The sequence below is a fragment of the Podarcis bocagei genome (genome assembly GCF_964188305.1).
Source record: "Podarcis bocagei genome assembly, chromosome: 13".
Lineage (NCBI taxonomy): Eukaryota > Metazoa > Chordata > Lepidosauria > Squamata > Lacertidae > Podarcis > Podarcis bocagei.
Window position 1 is genome coordinate 16,803,674 of NC_138138.1, and position 19,561 is coordinate 16,823,234.

At 43.5% G+C, this 19,561-nt stretch overlaps 1 protein-coding gene across 6 annotated transcripts in view; it reads left to right on the top strand.

Moving 5' to 3' along the window:
- The window catches only part of TLK2 (tousled like kinase 2), a 43,912-nt gene that overhangs the window by 15,665 nt on the left and 8,686 nt on the right, over positions 1-19,561 (top strand). For 5 of the 6 annotated variants that reach the window (XM_081166314.1, XM_081166316.1, XM_081166317.1 and 2 more), the window contains exons 7-17: positions 919-1,086; positions 3,196-3,291; positions 4,944-5,036; positions 5,480-5,590; positions 6,895-7,031; positions 10,481-10,633; positions 12,114-12,180; positions 13,283-13,380; positions 15,109-15,190; positions 16,254-16,345; positions 16,933-17,022. In XM_081166314.1, coding sequence (XP_081022440.1) covers positions 919-1,086; positions 3,196-3,291; positions 4,944-5,036; positions 5,480-5,590; positions 6,895-7,031; positions 10,481-10,633; positions 12,114-12,180; positions 13,283-13,380; positions 15,109-15,190; positions 16,254-16,345; positions 16,933-17,022 — 1,187 coding nt within the window. The remainder of the gene's footprint in view (positions 1-918; positions 1,087-3,195; positions 3,292-4,943; positions 5,037-5,479; positions 5,591-6,894; positions 7,032-10,480; positions 10,634-12,113; positions 12,181-13,282; positions 13,381-15,108; positions 15,191-16,253; positions 16,346-16,932; positions 17,023-19,561) is intronic. The other variant, XM_081166318.1, reaches the window with a different exon arrangement.

The following is a 19,561-nucleotide window of genomic DNA, read 5'->3' on the forward strand; positions in this document are numbered from 1 at the left end:
AACTGGAAATGGTACTAGACGTCATTCATGAACAGGGAAAAAGGACTAAAGCATATTTGTTAATGCCAATGAACCTAGATCTGGCTGTTCATTCAGATCAAGCAACCAGAGATGTAAGACAGTTAAGCAAAGGGAATTAAAAGAAGCTGAATGACACCAATCAACCTTACGTGTTTTAAAGAGTTGAGGCCTTTGTCACTTCTTCAAAAGAGACAAGTCTGGAGGCAGGGTGTGTGTGTGTGTGTGTGTAAGTAAGAGGAGGGCCCATGTTGCAACTTTGCACCAACCTAGAGAAATTATGCTTGGCAGTCTCTTCCATCATGTTGTGATGCCTTTCCCCCTTCTTTCTCATTCAATACATAGAGATATGTTTTGCCTGGACAAGAGGAGACTTGGGTGGGGGCAGAATGTGATAACAACACTCCTCTACCTGATAGACTATTCTATTGGAAAGGGTAAAAACTTGTTCTCTGCTGCCACAGAGAGCAGGACAAGATCTAACAGGTTCCAGTTAAGAGAGGGTACATTTTGGTTAAACATTGGGAGCAGCTTCTTAACAGTAAGAGCAATACAGCAATAGAACTAAATGCCTGTGGTGTAGCATTTGGAGGAGAGGTGGTTGGGAAGCCTGTGAGTCTGAGGCTCGGCACTTTTCTTCCACCTAATACCATAGGTTTCCATTGTGCCCAAAAAGGTGCAAAGGCATTAGGGACTGTGTCTTTTATTTGCCTAGTAGTAATGGGGCCGCTTTTGGTAGCTAGATCACACGCTTCCTCGCTCCCTCCCATTGCTTCTCCTCACTGTTTCCAAGCTGCCGTATTTACTAATGCATGGATCAGATTTGTTATCTATGACTCTGCCTCTCCCTCCTTCTTTTCTCTTCAAAGTATCTTGTGGTTTTCTTTAAATGTATTACAGCGGCGAATGGAGCAGCCGCTTTACGGGGTAGACAACAGCGCAGCCAAGGAACTGCAGGAGGATCACTCTGCTCTGCCAACGCTGGTGTCGGCGATGCTGGCGAAACAGCGGCTAGAGGGCGAGCAGCTGGCCCAGAGGGGTGCAAGCCTCTGTTTTCCATTTTCTTCGGTGAGCATGGTCTTAATGGCCACACCCAAGGGGGTCTAAATGGGTCTGACATGGGTGGATAGCATCCAATCCCCCCCCCCCCACATCTGTATGGCCCCCTTATTAGAATGTCGGTTTTCTTTCTTTTTGTTCAAATTCTAGTCAGTGGTTGCAGCTTGTGACACCAAAACAGCTAAAGGTTTTAGCTTTTTTTTTCCTCTAGGAAGTATTCTTCCCCCCAAACCCTACTTAACTGACCCCACCTTGAGGTGCTCCTTTCTCTGGGGCCTCTTCTCCCTCCCATTTTCCTTGCTTTCCCTCTCTCCCATCCCTTCATGGTGATGAAATGGAGCTGCCCATTTCTAAATGGAACACAAATTGAAGTTTAGAGAATCACAGCTTTTCCAGTTCTCATGATTTGAAAGACCAATATACTAAAGGGTTTTTTTGTTATTTAATGGTTTCATCTTCAAGATATGGTAGCATAGTCAATTCTTTTGCAGGAGTGGCTCAGTGGCCATCACATGTAAGTTCGGCATGTTGATTAAACCAGTAAGTAGCAACTAAAATGGGCAAGATGGCTTCCAAGGTAGCGCTTGGCTTTGAACAAGTTGTGTGCTCCTTTGCTCTGACAATTACATCTTCAGATTGTGAAATGTAACCTAATCTTATTTAGAAGGCCAAATGCTTCAACTTTAAAATGTTTATTTCTCATGATTCACACACCCCTCTTTTCTGCAGTGTCTCCTAAGATTCCACATTGAAATGCATCCATAGAAAGAATCTGTCAGCTTTTTACAGGCTTATTAAGTGCAAAGCAAATTGCATTTCTAGGGTTGTCATTCGACCCTCTTAGCTCCAACAGCTAAATCTTTGTGTCACTGCCCCAGACCCCAGGCATTTGCCAAAGAAATGCATTCATGACTTTACAAACAATTCATTTTCTTAAAAGCATTTTGGCTCTTTCCCTGGAAATGATCTCTAATGTGCTTTTTAAATCATCTTAACTGTAGGTTGGGTCCAGATGTAGTTAGTTGTTCATTTTGTCCCATTGCAATCGAGGGGATTTAATTAGTCATGACTAGCTTATCCCATTGATTTTATGGAAATAAAGTGTGACTTAATCTGGACCTAGCCCCGTGCATGTGATCAGACAGACTTTGAAACATCAGAACATAAAAAGAGTCTGCTAAATCAGGCCAGTGACAAGCATCCTATTCTCACAGTGGTGGAACAGATGCTTATGGGAAACCAGTAAGCAGGATTCAACACAAGAACACTCTTCCCAACTGGTATTTGGTAGCATTGCTGCCTCCAACAGTGGAGACCATAGCCATCATGGCAAGAAGCCATTGATAGCCCTGCGCTCCATGAATTTGTCTAATTCTCTTTTAAAGCCTTTGAAGTTGGTGGCCATCACTGCCTCCTGTGGGAACTGCATTGTGTAAAGAAGTACCGTATTTTTTGCTCTATAAGACTCGCTTTTTCCCTCCTAAAAAGTAAGGGGAAATGTGTGTGCGTCTTACGGAGTGAATGCAGGCTGCGCAGCTATCCCAGAAGCCAGAACAGCAAGAGCGATTGCTGCTTTCGCTGCTCAGCGATCGCTCTTGCTGTTCTGGCTTCTGGGATTTAGAATTTTTTTTTTTCTTGTTTTCCTCCTCCAAAAACTAGGTGTGTCTTGTGGTCTGGTGTGTCTTATGGAGCAAAAAATACGGTACTTTCTTTTATCTGTCCTGAATCTTCATTGGATGACCACAAGTTCCAGCGTTATGAGAGAGGGAGAAAAACTTTTCTCTGTCCACTTTCTCCATGGCATGCATAGCTTTATAATCCTCTTTGATGTCACTGGTTACTCGCCTTTTCTGTAAAATAAAAAATCCCAAACACAGCTACCTTTCTTACTAGGGGAGGGAACCTGCAGCACCCTGGCTCTATTACTGCCGATGCTAATTCTGTTTCCTTGGAAATATGAAACCTGCTGCCTATCAGAATTGACAGCACTCAACTAGGCAAGATAAGATTGCTTTCTTTAACCTTAGGTAACAGCTGGGAAGAGTGTGTGTTTGACATAATGCTTTGCCATCCTATTAATTTACAGCCCATGTCCTTCATTTACTCCTTTTCTTGCAGGCCCAGCAAGGCAGTCCTTCTTCAACGGGTTCAGGGAACACAGAGCATTCCTGCACCTCCCAAAAACAGATTTCCGTCCAGCATAAACAGACACAGGTATAAAACCGATGGACAACATACTGCAATGTCTGTGTTGTATCTTACTTGAGTCAAACACATATCATTGGAGAAATAATGGAGGGCAATGAGGTAGTGACATAGCTATGCCAGAAGAAGGCTGGTGTTTATTCCATTATCAGTTGTTTCCTTCTAAGTGCCTTCAGCCTTAGGGATATTGTTGGCTTATTCAAAACAATGTGTTTTGGTCAGCAGATTTCCAGAGGAGATGCTATTTTTCTTGCCTCCAGCCTCCCACCATTGTCATGTTCTTCTTTTCCCCCCCAGTGGTAGACAAAGTTGTCTTTTATTTTGCTGTTCATTTGTTTATTTTAAAATGCTGCTGTCCTTCAACCCTGACTTCTTTTGCAAAATGGGTGCATGCTGTCTGAACAATTCTGAGTGCTGTGATCTGCATCTGGCGTTTCCAACACATGCATCACCATGCCCAAAAGAAAGAATCTGCCTGCACATGGGATTTCCATGTGTTCTTCAAAATTCCTATTTGTACTAAGAGGCCTCTGATTAGGGCAACCATATAAAATGATGGCTTTCAAACTTTTAGGACCCTTTCAGATGGATTTTTCTGCTGAGGATCCCATGTGCATCTGTCCCTTTAAATTGTAGATGAGTCTGGGATGTGCAAGGAGGGGTCCCCAGCCTTTGGGGCTACACCATTGCACTGTGCAGGTGAGACAGCTGCCCAGAACTCATCCTTCTGGTTATATAACAGAGGGGGAATTTGGTATTAGTGGATAAAGCTGCCTTTCAGGGAAACGAGAATCCCAGATTCTGATCTTCTCATTGAAGACGATAGGATCTTGTGAAACCCACCCGTGGTTTCAGTTTTTAAGCTTTGTGGCAGTGTGACATTTTGAAAAGGTGACCAACCTAAAATAGGTAGAAAGAGACCCAATACCCCCTGAAAGGTAGGCTGCTTTTCTGAGGGGAAAGTGGCTTGCTCAAAGGCACACCATTTTGTATGGATGTAACACGCTTTAGGAGGAGCGTGATTAAAATGTTCATAGGCAGTGTCTGCAAAAGGCATGTCAGCTCCACACACAATCCTACCCACCTTGCCTCTCATACCCTTTATAGATTTAGTGTGCTGAGCGACAGTGGTGTGATTCTGTTTTCCCCACAAAGCTTCAGGGAATACAAACTGTGCCCTAAGATAGAGGTGGGGAACCTGCAACTATCCAGATGATGGTGGACTAAATCTCCCACCATCCCAAACCATTAGCCTTGCTGTCTGGGGTTAATGGGGGTTAACATCTGGAGGACCGCAGGTTCCCCGGCCTGTATGGCTTGTCGCTTGCTTTCCCCCCCATGACCCCGCATCACTGGGATTAGAATGGAGTTCTGCCAGCTTTGCTACACTTAGGAAATCTCAGCCCTTTTTCCCCCCTTAGGGACTAGAGAAGGCTTTTATGACAGATGTGAAAAGATTTCAGCTCCGGTTGTACCATTTGCCTGATGTTTTGGTTTGCTTTTTGTAAGGGAAAACAATTTCTCCATAATTTTAGATTGTTCCATTCACTGGTCACGAAGGAACAAAAGACTAGTGTTTGACATGCTTTTCTGTCCCTAAAACACCCAATCACCTTTTGGGTGATTTTTCACATTGAGCTCTTTCCCTCTTCCTCCTGCAGTCTGATCTCACGGTAGAAAAAATATCTGCACTAGAAAACAGTAAGAACTCTGACCTGGAGAAGAAAGAAGGCAGGATAGATGACCTATTGAGAGTAAGTACACCTGTAAACTCTACTAAAAATAATATTTTTTTTTTAACACATAGAGCAGTAATGTAAAGTGAGAGAATGTATCTATAACATAGGGAACTTGTTAGTATAATGGAATTAAATTGTAGATGGGCTAGGATTTCTTGAAGCACCCAACCATGTTCTTGCAGAACCCGATTATTCCAATGAAGAATTTGTTTTCTATTCAAACAACCTTTTTTAAAAAAAAAAAATTATTATGACTACACTACTTAATACAAATGTGAAATGACTAAAATTCCTCCATGGCCCAACAGTTGAACACTGTGGTGCCTTCTATGTTCTCTGGTACTATATTTTGACAACTACAGGATCTTCATCATTTCCCTCTCTGCCTGCATGCCGTTCAGGTGAGATTTTGGCTGTTCTCTGTTTGGCTACCTTCTTAGCATTACTTCTATTTTCAGGCGAACTGTGACTTAAGGCGACAGATAGATGAACAACAGAAAATGCTTGAGAAGTACAAAGAACGGTTGAATAGATGTGTGACAATGAGCAAGAAGCTTCTTATAGAAAAGGTAAGTTTTGGCTTCCTAATTGCCCTTTACAACCTTCTCACCTTTGCCCTCTTCTCTCCTCCCAGCCCTTCAGTTCTGTGCATTTTGTTGGAACTTGTATCCTGCTGTAACTTGCATACATTAATCGGAGTAAGGATTGCACAAATGTATTGGGTCCACGAGGACATTGTTTTATCATACTCATATGGACATGCATGCAAAGGTACTTATATTATACTGAGTCAGATCGGCTTGAGTCCACCCTGGCACTTTCTGCAAAACACTTTCTCTGCTTTTGAGCTACAGTCCCCCTCCAAATTTTTATTGTAGTATAACTACCAACATCTTTTATGAGCATTGCTTTTGAGTATGCCCCTTCCTAGTGACCTCCGCTATATCCTGGAGACCCACTGAAAATCCTAATTCAGACCTTGTCACATGGAGGTGCATTTAGAACAAATGCTTTTCATCACCAAAAGTTATTTTTGGGTTGTGGAGTCAAATTTCTAATGGCATTTACAACACTAGAGAGGTGAGCAATGAAACTTGCCAAACCTCAAAACCAGGCTGTGTTGCATCAGGAAGACAGTGTGGCTTGGGCTGTGACATTTATTACAGTGGGGTAGCCATTGAGAACATCTCTTGCTGTTTAGAATTAATGCATGGATAAAGAGCCACTTTTTTTTCTCCTCCTTCAGCTCTGGCCTAAAAGGCCCTGGCTTGAATTGTATTCAAAAGGCTGTAAGCTACCATTCATTTTCATGGAAATCTCCCATTTTGTTCCCTCCCAGGCATGTGCATGCAGCACTTTTGGTTTGAATGTGTGTATGTAGCCCTTTTTCTTTCTTTACAGAGAACCAGTTGCTAAGCCACATGTAAGGGACCAGATGCAGGCCACAGGTTTGCACATGACAGACTACTTTCTACAGTGGTGCCTCGCAAGACGAAATTAATCCGTTCCGCGAGTCTCTTCGTCTTGCGGTTTTTCCGTCTTGCGAAGCACGGCTATTAGCGGCTTGGCGGCTATTAGCGGCTTAGCGGCTATTAACGGCTTAGCGGCTTTAAGAAAAAGGAAACAAACTCGCAAGAACTCGCAAGACGTTTCGTCTTGCGAAGCAAGCCCATAGGGAAATTCGTCTTGCGGAATGACTCAAAAAACGGAAAACTCTTTCGTCTTGCAAGGCATTCGTCTTGCGAGGTACCACTGTACGCTTGAGGAGTGTTAAACTTTGAATCATTCATATTTTCGGTCCTCATTGACTGACTAGCAGTGTGGTGAACCCCAGTTGTAGCAGCGTTGATTCATACTATCCTTCTCTCCCTAGTCAAAGCAGGAAAAGATGGCATGTCGAGATAAGAGTATGCAGGATCGGCTGAGACTGGGTCACTTTGCTACGGTGCGGCATGGAGCGTCTTACACTGAGCAGTGGACAGATGGCTACGCTTTCCAGAACCTTATCAAGTAAGTGCCGTAACTGCAACTTCTGCCTTTTCTCATGGCGTCAAAGTGTACAGGCAGTTACTTGACTTGTCCTTTTCACGAATCCATATGTAACTAAGGTGCTTCTACAAAACGTGTACATTTTTTTAAAGAACCCTGCTTGCCAGGACTCAGGGCAGGTGACATACTTAGCAATAGGGTTGCCATATTTCCAAAATCCGGACAAAGTTGTTAAATTGTTTTTATTGGGGGGGAGGGGTGTACTTTGCTAAGTAATAGTATTGCTGCACAAAGCCATGAGCTGTAGAACTGCATATACAATAACACGTCTTAAATATATGTTGAGATACACCTGTATTTACCACTGATCAGTAGATGCCCCGGTAAACACTGCCTCATGAAGAGGCATTCTAACACTTAAATATACAGTATTATAAGGGTGAAAACCAGGAGTAGCAGGTGACAACCTGCAGATTTGGTAGAGTAAGTCAAGGCATGTGCAGGCCTCCATCACACCTTTATAAAACTTGCCATTGCCCCCTTCCTGATAGAGTGGTATTCATGTGATCACAACAGTTGCATCACTGTCACTTGTCCCAAGTTTTATACATTGCAAAAATTCAGGGTTGTATGTTTTCTGTAACATAGAATATGGTATGTTGTAGCAAATATGACCAGAAACCAACGCTTCTAATATGCTTGCCCAGGAATGCAGAAGATGAGCCACTTCTCTGTGTCATGCCCTATGCTCAATACAGAGCTAACTCATCTCCTCCATTCGGAAGACGTGAAGACCATCTACACAGCCATTGTATCAGCTAATACCGGGGGAAAGGCCATGGACTCGTTCAACGAGTTATTAGCAAGACTAAAGACCTTTCTAACAACTGAGATACTTAATTCTGTTACAAAGCGGGCAAAGGATCAAGAGAGATGGTTTGATTTGGAGTGTAGACAAGCAAGGAAACGTCTGAGATCAACCTACCGGAACTACAGAAACACCGGAGCACCCTTGCTATTTATGGCTTACATCGATTTAAGACGAAACTATAAACAGCTATTAAAGGCAAAAAAACAAAAAGCTGAGAGATTGGCCTGGTGTGACTTAGTGAAGGCCTCGAATGAGAAAGATTCAACCTCCTTCTGGCGTACCATTAGGGGGCTCCTGGGCCAAGAGCAGATTGGTCCCACATGTACTGTAGAACCCCAGGAGTGGATGAAATATTTCCAAACCCTCTTCTTCGACGACAAAGCTCAGAACAATGATCCAAGTGCCTACTCTGAGAACTTACCATATTGGCCTCCTGTCTCCATAGAGGAGGTGGGGAACCTAATTGCCCAACTGAAAAACAACAAAGCCCCGGGCATAGACCACATTCCAGCAGAGCTCATGAAGAACAACATCAGTTGGTGGGCTCCTTTAATGGCGTCAATATTCACATACATCAATTCAACAGGCATAATCCCTGGCTGCTGGACAGAGGCAGTAATCATCCCAATCTACAAAAAGGGTCCTATGGCAGATCCAGCGAGCTATAGACCCATTAGCCTCCTTACTATCCCCAGCAAATTGTATGCCAAACACCTCCACATCAAACTAATTGACTGGATGGAAACGGAGGCAGTTCTGGCAGAGGAGCAAGCCGGCTTCAGACAGGGCAGAACAACAATAGACCATTGTTTCGTTTTAGCACATCTCATTGATAAATACGCCAATAAAACACGTGGGATTCTATACGCAGCATTTATTGACCTGAAGGCGGCCTTTGACTCGATCTCACGAGTCAAACTTTGGGCTAAACTCAATGTTACCAACATTGATAAAAGATTACTATTCTTGATAAAAAGCCTATATAAAGACTCCAAGTTATATGTAAGAACCTCAGTAAATGGACAACTAATTGGCCCTGTACCAGCCACCAAAGGAGTCAAGCAGGGCTGTATTTTAGCACCGGCCTTATTCAACTTATATATAAACGACATGGTCAAATACCTAACATCCCCGGAGTTTCATGCCCCCAAACTGGCCGAAAAACCAATTTCAGTACTCCTCTATGCGGACGACGCGGTTCTCTTATCACGAACTAAAGTAGGCCTCAAAAGGCTACTAAGAGAATTCTCAGCCTACTGCAGGAGAGATCAATTGGTGGTTAATCACCAAAAAAACAAAGTGATGGTCTTCGCTAGGAGACACAGACATCATAGATGGGAGATGGACAATCAGCCAATAGAACAGGTCAAAATTTTCAAATACCTAGGAGTGGTTTTCCAGTCAACAGGGGCCTGGGAGGCCCATCATAAATATGCTAGGGAAAAAGCATCTCAAAGCGCCAAAATACTGTCTCGCTTTTACTTTACGAAAGGGGGCAGGCATATCCCAGCAGCTCTGGAGGTCTTTCAAGCAAAACCCTTGGCGCAATTACTCTACGGGGCCCAAATCTGGACAGGAAATCATTGCCGCACACTTGAAACGGTCCAGTCTAAATTCTTAAGACAGATTCTAGCCGTTCCACCATGTGCACCAAATGCGGCCCTACGGCTGGAGACTGGCCGCCTCTCCGTCGAAACCCGAACCTGGTTAAGAACATTTAACTATTGGCTTCGCTTAAATTTAAACCCATCCGGACTACTACCTCTAGTAGCACGAGATGCACATAGAAGTCGGTGGTCCAAAGTAGTGCATCAAAAACTACTTATATGTGGCCTCCAAGCACAGCATCTCTTGAAAATGGGTCTCCCCAAGGCAAAAACTATTATTGTTCAGCGCATGAAGGATATTGAGCAGCAAAATAATCTGGCCTATATTAAGAAATTTAGTGCTTGGTACGCTTATCTGCCCCCCTCCCACTTTGATTTTCGGGCACCTTATTTGTCTACCTTAACCATTCCAAAACTCAGACGGGCCTTCACACTGGCCAGACTAAATATGTTACCCTCGGCTGTTCTTGAAGGTAGATATCAAGGAACTTCATTTGAGAACCGGCTCTGCCCCTGTGGAGCTGGCTGCGTGGAGACTGTGTCACACGTCCTCTTGTCTTGCTCCCTATATAAAGATCTCAGGGACGAGACCATCGCGCCGCTCCTGTCTGCCATCCCGGGCCACTCTTGCGAAGCCAAGCTGTTCTCACTCCTGGCCGACCAGAACGGCTCGACAACAGAGAAGGTTGCCAAATTTGTCGAGAGAGCAATGAGATTGAGAGCTGCTACCTGAGTGACATTAGCGTCGTCGCCCAGATTCCTCTCCTAGGATTTTACTATTATTATCGTTATGTTTTGCTACTATTATTTTGTCGTCCCCTAAAATGTATTTTATATAATTGACTTTTTAGTTTTATTCTTTGTGTGTCGTATTGTTGTTTTATTGCTATGGCCGATGGTTGACGCAAATAAAGATTCTTATCTAACTCTATCTCTGTGTCATGTATTATATTTTGTTCTCTAATTTGTGTGCATGTCCTGCTTTTGTTTAGGCAACAAGAGAGGATAAATTCCCAAAGGGAAGAGATAGAAAGGCAACGGAAAATGTTAGCAAAGCGGAAGCCACCTGCCATGGGGCAGGCCCCTCCAGCAACCAATGAGCAGAAGCAGCGTAAAAACAAGACAAATGGAGCAGAAAATGAAACGTAAGTGCTGCAGAAAAAAATTCAGGTTGCTTTCTATGAGTCGGTTGAAATGCAGAGAATAGCTTATGGCTGAAGTTCTCAGGTTTTCCACAGTAGATCTCCCCAAAACATACGAAATTATTGGAGCCTTTTTTCTGCAGTCCACCTGTTGTTTTAAAATAATTAGTTGGTTTGAAAGTGTTGCTGTTAATATTTGGCTTTGCCTCAGCCACAAACTTGCTTCTATTGGAAAAGGTACTTCTGTTTGTGCAAGTACACACACCGAATTCCACATCATGCAAAGTAAGTACAGTGGTACCTCTAGTTGCGTTCCGCTCTTGTTAAAGACTTTCAGCTTACGAACGTGGCATTTTCGCCACGTGCACATGCGCAGAAGCGATCTTCGCGCATGTGCAGAAGCGCTTGATTGTGCCGCGCAAATGCCCAGAAGAGGCACTCTAGTTGTGGACTTTTCGGGGTGTGAACGGCACCTTGAAACGGATTTAGTCCACAACTGGAGGTACCACTGTACAGTATTGCCCTTTCTCATAAAGTGATGGACGAAAACTGGCAAGACAGATATTGTACTCTGCCTAGTAAAGGCTCAGTTTAATGACACTCAGGACCACGTCCTTACAATCTGCCCGTGTCCCTCTGTTCAGCACCTCTCCTGCAGAGTGAGATGCAAAAGTTCTTTGAAAAACATAGTGATTAGCCTGGAGGAGGAAGTGGAAAAATCAAGTGCTTTTGGCGAGGAGGGAGCACTTCTGAAGTGAAGCAGATGAAGGAGACTTAGAATAACGGAGAGTCAGGCAGCTTCTTAGAAGGGCTACATTGTGGGTCTTCCTTAAAAGAGCAACATCTGCTAGGTGGGGGGTGTTTCTCTGTAGATGGGTGAGGGAAATAAATCGAAGACGGAGGATCTGTGTGAATGAGAGGAAGGGGGTGGATAGATAGATAAGATGTCTGGGGTGGTGTTAGCACCCTGTGCTGGCATTTGGCCTCTTACACATTAACCCCAAAGGAATGCATCCCTGGGCAATGGGTGAGAGAGGTTCCTCACCTGTGCCCTAGTAAGTGTGGAGCCTTAGTTGGGGCAGTCCCTTAATGCTTGGAAGGGCAGAGTGATGGATGCCAAGCACAAGAGGAGAGGGGACTTAGTTCAGTGATCGAGCATAAGATTTTTAAGTGAAGCACACACCATCAATCCTTGGCACCTCTGATGTTGTTTTTTAAGACATTCACAGCAGAGCTGGGAAACACACTTCCCTTGATTGCCTTGAGTGCTGGTAGTCATACTAGACAATATTGGGCTGTGTTTGAACCAGTGGCCTGACTGCTGTATTCAGTAGGGATAGGAAACCCCAGTAAAGTGTTACAAAAATGAAAAGGTAAAAACAGGAATGGGTCCCAGGCCTGTCTTTTTTTTTGTCACCTGCCTTTATCCCGCTATTTGTTCTTCAGAGTAATCTTTTGGACCACTTATTTTGTGCACGTGCAGGTTAACGTTAGCAGAATATCATGAACAGGAGGAAATCTTCAAACTCCGGCTAGGACATCTTAAAAAGGTAAAATATTGTGTTGCAAAATGACTTCAGAGAGGCAGTGGTTTCAGCTGCCATCTTGTGTTTTGTGTCTGTATGACTCTTCAGCATTAATCCCAAAGCACTCTAACACCTCTTGAAGTGTCCGAAATACTAGCTCTTATAAACAACATTCTCGCTTGTGCACATTGCAGGAGAAGATTGGGAGCGATGGGCAAGGTCTTTTCAGGGGAAGCTTGTTTTCTTTTTACTGATCGTCTCATTTTTCTTTATCAGATGAGCTTGATCAACACACTGTTGGAAAAGCACTGATTTGAACGGGTTGATTCCCACAGCAATGAAATAAGAAATAGAACTGTCCGTGGCATTTGTTCCTTTCCAGTGCCTCAGTTCTTAGCCCTGTAGCTGTGAAATACAGTGGTGCCCCGCAAGACGAATGCCTCGCAAGACGAAAAACTCGCTAGACGAAAGTGTTTTTCGGTTTTGCGTTGCTTCGCTAGACGAATTTCCCTATGGGCTTGCTTCGCAAGACAAAAACGTCTTGCGCTTTTTTTTAAAGCCGCTTGAAGAGGCGCAGTTGCGACAGACCGTGCTTCGCAAGACGAAAAACATCGCAAGACGAAAAGACTCGCGGAACGAATTCTTTTCGTCTTGCGAGGCACCACTGTAGACTAGAGCTTTTCCACACTGCTCAGACAATCCTATTCTAGTAGCGCTGTATTCTGTCCACAAAGGACTGATCTCCTGAGTCATTTTGCCCTGATTGTGCTGAGCATGTCACTATCATCTAGTCCAGAGAAGTAAAAGTCTAGGCCTGAGGATTGTTTCACAAGAAAAGCGTGTTTATTGAGATGGAAGGTGTACTTACTATAACTCTGGTTCACATTGAATCATCTCAGCAGGGGGCAACAGGGAGGAACAAGATATAACCCTTAAGTTTAGGAGTTGAAAGCCATAGTAGTCATGTACATTTTCTGAACATCATTAGAATCTGTAAAAATGCTTAACTTTTCCCCTTCCTGTAACTGCTTTGTTGTTCAAGACAAACACGTTCCTTTCGTCAGGTATACAGAGTTTAAATTTAACTTTTGGTATAGCTGTTAAAGTGATGTTTTTCTTTGTGTAGGAAGAAGCAGAGATCCAGGCAGAACTGGAGCGGTTAGAGAGGGTTAGAAATCTACATATCAGGGAATTGAAAAGGATACATAATGAAGATAATTCACAGTGAGTATTGGGCATGAGAGAGCTACCCAAAGTGACAAGGCACCAAATAGCTACAATATGTCTTTTTTGCTTAAGTGTGTGTAGCGGACTTGCCACTTAATACCAACAATTAATAATGCAGCGGATTAATACTTTGGTTCATGAACAAGGAGCATGTCTCCTCTGTTACTCTCTTAACCACCCCACACCTGAGATCTTCTTAATAGTACAGTGGTACCTCGGGTTACAGACGCTTCAGGTTACAGACGCTTCAGGTTACAGACTCCGCTAACCCTGAAATAGTACCCCCGGTTAAGAACTTTGCTTCAGGATGAGAACAGAAATTGCGCAGCTGCGGCACAGCAGCAGCGGAAGGCCCCATTAGCTAAAGTGGTGCTTCAGGTTCAGAACAGTTTCAGGTTAAGAACAGACCTCCAGAACGAATTAAGTTCTTAACCCGAGGTACCACTGTATAACAGACCCAAGGGATCACCTCATCCCTTGTTAATGGTCCGGGATTCTTCAGTACCTAGAAGAACTCTCCCCTCCTGGCTATACTGAGATCCAGGTAGCCTGTATTCATAGAATCATAGAATCATAGAATCATAGAATCATAGAGTTGGAAGAGACCACAAGGGCCATCGAGTCTAACCCCCTGCCACAAGATCTACCTCTCCCGGTTCGGTCACAGCCCTCCCAGAACACTCCTGTCTGTATACCTTTCCCAGACCCCCCAACCCAGTCTCCATATCCAAGCTGCGAGGCTCTGTCCTCTCGCTATGGATAGTCTCAGTGAACCAGTTCTCCTTATCTCACTCCCTAACTCACAAATCCAATCAAACCCTATCTCTTAACCTGAACCTTTGCCCTATCATCTTAAATCCAGCCCCATCAAACTCCCTCAAAAACTGCTCCTTTTATTCTCCCCCCCCCGTGCTGTTCCTCCCCCCTTTGTGGCTAGCTGACTCTGTCGCCAATTAGAGAGAGGCTCCAGCACTCTGGTGTCTGTCACAGAGTGATATGTCTAACAAGCAAAGCACTGAAGAAATTTGGATGGTTCTGTATTGCACCCTTAGGGTTGTGTTTGTTTCAGTTTAATGTCCCCACATGATTCTTTAAATAGCTCATGGTAGTCAACAATTTTAAAGACATCATTTCCTTGTCATCTTTAACTTCTAATGCTGTACGGGCCAACTCGGTGCTAGCTGTTTTAGTATTAATATGGTGTCATAAATGTTTACAGGGGAACATCAGCAAACAAAAAAGGAGCTTGCATTCTAGATTGTGCTTGACCTATCATTAACAAATGCAGTATCTGTTTGAGATTTGTAGTAAGCTCTTCTAACCCCTTTACATTTTCACCTGCTGCATGTGGCTGGCTGACCATAGTGGATCTCCCTGGAGATGTAACGCATATCCTGCCACACCGTCTAGTGCAGCATTTGATATGATCAAAATACAGGTCTCTGTATTCCCTGCTCTTGTAGGTGCCCTACTGCCGTAATCTCAAAGCTCCTGATCACTCACCAGTTGTGTGATGGCTGTAGTTCCTCCAAGCAGCATGTAAATCTAAAAGGTGCATAGCTCTACAATTTGTTGGGTTACAGATTGTGTGAGAACTAGTATACCTGGCTCAATACCAAGAGAAACTCCCTTTTACCCAGGATAATCACTATTCTGAGTTATTCAGCTGAAGATCGTGATATTACAGGTGCTGCATGAATAAATAAAATAATTTCTCCTCTCCAGATTTAAAGACCACCCAACACTAAATGACAGGTACTTGTTGCTACATCTCCTGGGCAGAGGCGGATTTAGTGAAGTATATAAGGTAAGTTAGATCTCCTTTGGCTGATTGGCTGTCCTAATTTGACTCCTTGATAAAATGACTCTGAAGCCAGTGTCTTAATTATCTGGCATCTCAAGAAATAAAGGTGGGACAGAGCTCTGCCCGAGATCCTCACCATTCAGCATGAATTGATAAGGGGCACATTCATGTGCTTATCACAACTGGGTGTTTTTAAATTTGAATCATATTCATCTCACTTTGGAGGTGCCAGGTTTATAAATGCATTCGTATGAACTTGCAAACACTCATGTACGTTCATATATATGCATTCATATTGGAGCAATTGCATTATAAGCAAGCATACTAAGGGAAATTCACATCCTTAATGACAAAAAGAATATGATTAGGGAACAGCATTATGCATGAAGCAATTTGCCTACTAAAATACTATGGGGGGGTGTCTCAAAGAAAATGTTCAACATCCACACAAAATCGTTTAAAATTACCGTATTTTTCGCTCTATAGGACGCACTTTTCCCCCTCCAAAAATGAAGGAGAAATGTGTATGCGTCCTATGGAGCGAATGCAGGCTCCTTGGCTTCAGCGATAGCAACGCGAAGCCTCTGAAGTGCAGAGGGAGAGCTCCCCCCGTGCTCCGGAGGCTTCGCGTTGCTTTTGCTGAAGCCTGGAGAGCGAGAGGGGTCGCTGCGCTCCAAAGGCTTCGGGTCAGCGAAAGGAACCCGTAGCCTTTGGAGTGCAGCGTGAGTTCCCGCTGTGCCCCAAAGGCTTCAGGCGGCTCCTGGCTTCAGCAGAGAGGGAGAGCTGTGCAGCGCCCCTTCAGCAAAGCGGGAGGAGAAATGGAAGGGGCTCCGTTTTTCCTGCCGCTTCGCTGAAGGGGTGCTGAGCAGAGAGGGGGAGAATTTTTTTTCTTGTCCCCCCCCCCAAAACAAGGTGCGTCCTATGGTCGGGTGCGTCCTATAGAGCGAAAAATACGGTAATTTGGAATTGCTGACTTTTTCCCTCAATGGAAGGAAGTGAAATTTGTTTAGGGTCAAGGTGTCGGCTCTGATAGTATTCTGAATCAACTTTCTCCTTCATCTTCCAGGCATTTGATTTAACGGAACAGAGATATGTAGCAGTAAAAATCCATCAGTTAAATAAAAACTGGAGGGATGAGAAGAAAGAGAACTACCACAAGTAAGTAACTCTGGATGTTGAACTGCCGGGGGGGGGGGTTAAAAAAAAAGGCATAACTTCTAAAATGAAAATGTGGTTAGTAAAAGAGGTTCATTGCTTCTGTCTGAAAAACAGCTGGTGGTTCTACTCTTGTGAACCCCAAAAACGCCTTAATTTTTGCCCGTGTTAGCACAATAAATGGTTGAAGGAGCAAGACTTGAAGGGAGCTGAAATTGCTTTGGAAAAGGAGAGGGATAAGAGCAGAATGTTTAGGGACTCTGCAGAGAAAAAGACGCTTGAAAAAGAACAGGTTACACTTCAGCATCTCTGTAGGTTCCTCATTGTCCTGGAATCACAACCCTGGTCCAGAGCAGTGAAGTTATATTCTCTTGCCTGAGCTACTGCTAGAAATATAGTGAAATGCAACTGTGCAATAGCATTGGGTTTTGGTGGTCAAAATGTCCATTGCTAGTGATTTTACAAAAATGTTAGGTCTCATTTGTTTGATTTTTTTTAAAAAAAGTTTTGTCATTGTAAACTGCCCCAAGGTTTAGGTAGATAGTTGAGAATAAGAAAATTAAATAAGGACGCTTTCCTTGTTGTTACAGGCATGCATGTAGAGAATACAGAATCCATAAAGAGCTGGATCATCCTCGTATAGTTAAGCTGTATGACTATTTCTCGCTGGACACTGACTCGTAAGTGCTGCTCTTTTTGCAATTTTGCGGTAAAACTGGCTACTTGAATGACTGTTCTTGGGAATCTTGGGTCTCCTTATTGCTCAGAGCTCAACGTGAAAGTGGGGCGTGTGTCATGTAAGACATTCTGTGTCAAGGGTTTAGAATACAAAGGGGTCTATAAAAGAGATGAGTTGTGTTGTTCAGGGTACCCCTCACTCCCTAGTATGTATTCCCTTTCAGTGTGGGACGAATTCCCACACAGCAAGGAATTGAACGGGGCAGAGGGCATCCTGTAGCCTTGCCGCCCTGTTAACTGCCACGACTGAATGTGTGTGTGGAGGGAAACAAAGCTGTAACAGGTTTTGTAACTATTACAAAAATTACAAAAACTCTCCCACATTCAAACCACCAGACCCATTAGGAATAACAAATGACACTCTTTCAGTCAAAATAAAGTTAACAATAATGCTGTAATTGCAGATTGGTTTGTGATTTTATTGTGTTAATTTACTTTGCTGTCTAAATTATAAATGCTGCTTTTAATGGATTCAGTTTTGTGATGCCTTGAGGCCTTGGAAAGAAGGCCAGGATGTAAATCGGTAATTGAAAAGTTCCTGTTTATCCATAGAACAAGATCTTTTTCTTTTTTAAAAAAAAATCATATTTATTAGAGTTTCCAATATAACAGAAAAGAAAAGATAGAAAAGAAAGAAATATATTTAAAACCTTACTTTCGTTACCTTCTTTCTAGGACTCCCTCCTCCCCCTCCCGACTATATTCCCCTTTCATTAATTTGGTTCCACAAGCTCTCACTCCCAATTTAAAACTTAATATGCTTAACCCATTAACCAATTTAAATTATACAATCTTACCATCACCCCTCATCTTTAACAGAAAAAGAAAAAAGATTTTTCCCCAAGATCTGCCCCAATTTCCTTCCACGAATTCCCTTTTTTAAAAACATGTCAAATCAAAATACCATAATATAGAAAAGTTATATAAAGAAATAGAAGATAAAAAATATAAGTAAATTCAAAAAGTTGGTTATATAGCCTTTGGATTCCAAAACTCCCCCCTCCCTTCCCCGGTTTGAATTCCCCATGTCCATCAGTCTATATGTTGTCAGCCTGGAGGTCTCAAGTCCATGGCCAAATTTTTTCCCCTTCCACCTTGCCGGTTTTCTTTTAATTTGTTTATTTTCATGATGTTTAACTTCCAAAAATCCAGTCTAATAGAGGCCTTTAATTTCCTTGGTCTTTGTTGCTCCTCCCATTGTTCTTTCCGTGTCGTAGTTAGTCCTTTGTTCTTTTTATTCCTTACTTTCTCAGGTTTCTTGTCTTGTTCAGCTGCTAAAACATTCTTATTCCGAGATCTGGTATCTCTACAGAGGTTTGTTATTCAGGAACAAAAATTTACGTCCAGTCCCTTCCTTTCTTCAATAGAAAATTCTATTGTCTCCTTTTAATGTAAACACCTCTGTAGACAAAATACTATTTCAGTTTTGCAGCTTTCCCAGAAGATAAGTCCTGTGCCAATCCCAGAGTAATTTTCCACGTACGACCACTTGTAATGTCCCGAAACCCCTCTAGGGGGATTGCAGTAACTTTGTATCCTCTAATCCAAAAGTCAATTTGTTGTTCCTTATTTTCCGACAGTTTATATCCATATTATGTCAAATTGTAACAGAATTAGCCAGCAAAATCCTTGTAACAAAGTCCTCTTTATATTCTCCAACTTTGACAGCTACTTTGACAGCTGTCAAAGTCTCCGTCTCTCTTCGCCAGGCTCTACGAATCGCCCCGTTCCCAGGGGGGGTTGCATTTTCCCTCTCACCCTCCACTCTTCTCCTCCAGCACAATTCTTGTAATTTCCCATCGTGGAATTAATGATTTTTATCAGCAATAAACTTCTCTTTCGATCTTGGTTACCCAGTCCTTGTTTTAGAATGTTTACAATCGGGGGGGACTGACTCCCTTTTTAGATCACCCCCGCTCGTGCCGAATCTGAAAAAAATTTCTTTTTTTCTCCTTTTGTACCCAGTTTCCCAATTACTCACGGGTTGTTGTTGATAGTCCGAATTTCCAATGGAAGAAGCCAGCGCTCTCCGTCGAATGGCATGCGGCTGCGCTCGGCAGGGGAAGCGGTAGACTCAAAGCACCACGCCACTCCCCGGCACCCGATCCGAAGCCTTTAAAAAGGCTCCTTCACGAGTCGGGAGGGCGCTAGCGGTGCCAGCCGAGTCCCCATGTCCACGGGCTCCGTGCCCGTGGTTTTTAAGGGTCCCCGCGTCGCCGGCGCGGTAGGACCCAGCCCCTGCCGAGCAGACTCCCTCCGGAGCTCGGAGGGAGTCCGCCATTCGGCGATGGCGCCAACCCGGAAGTCCCATAGAACAAGATCTTAAATCTCTGATAAAACCTTTGACCCAATTAAACAAATTGAAATAAGTTAAGAGTATTTTTTCCCAGGATAACTGACTGGTGTAACCCTATCACAGTGAGACGAAAGTGGTGTTTTGTTACAAGCCAGTCCCTAGTTGCAACTACAAAATTCCTGCAG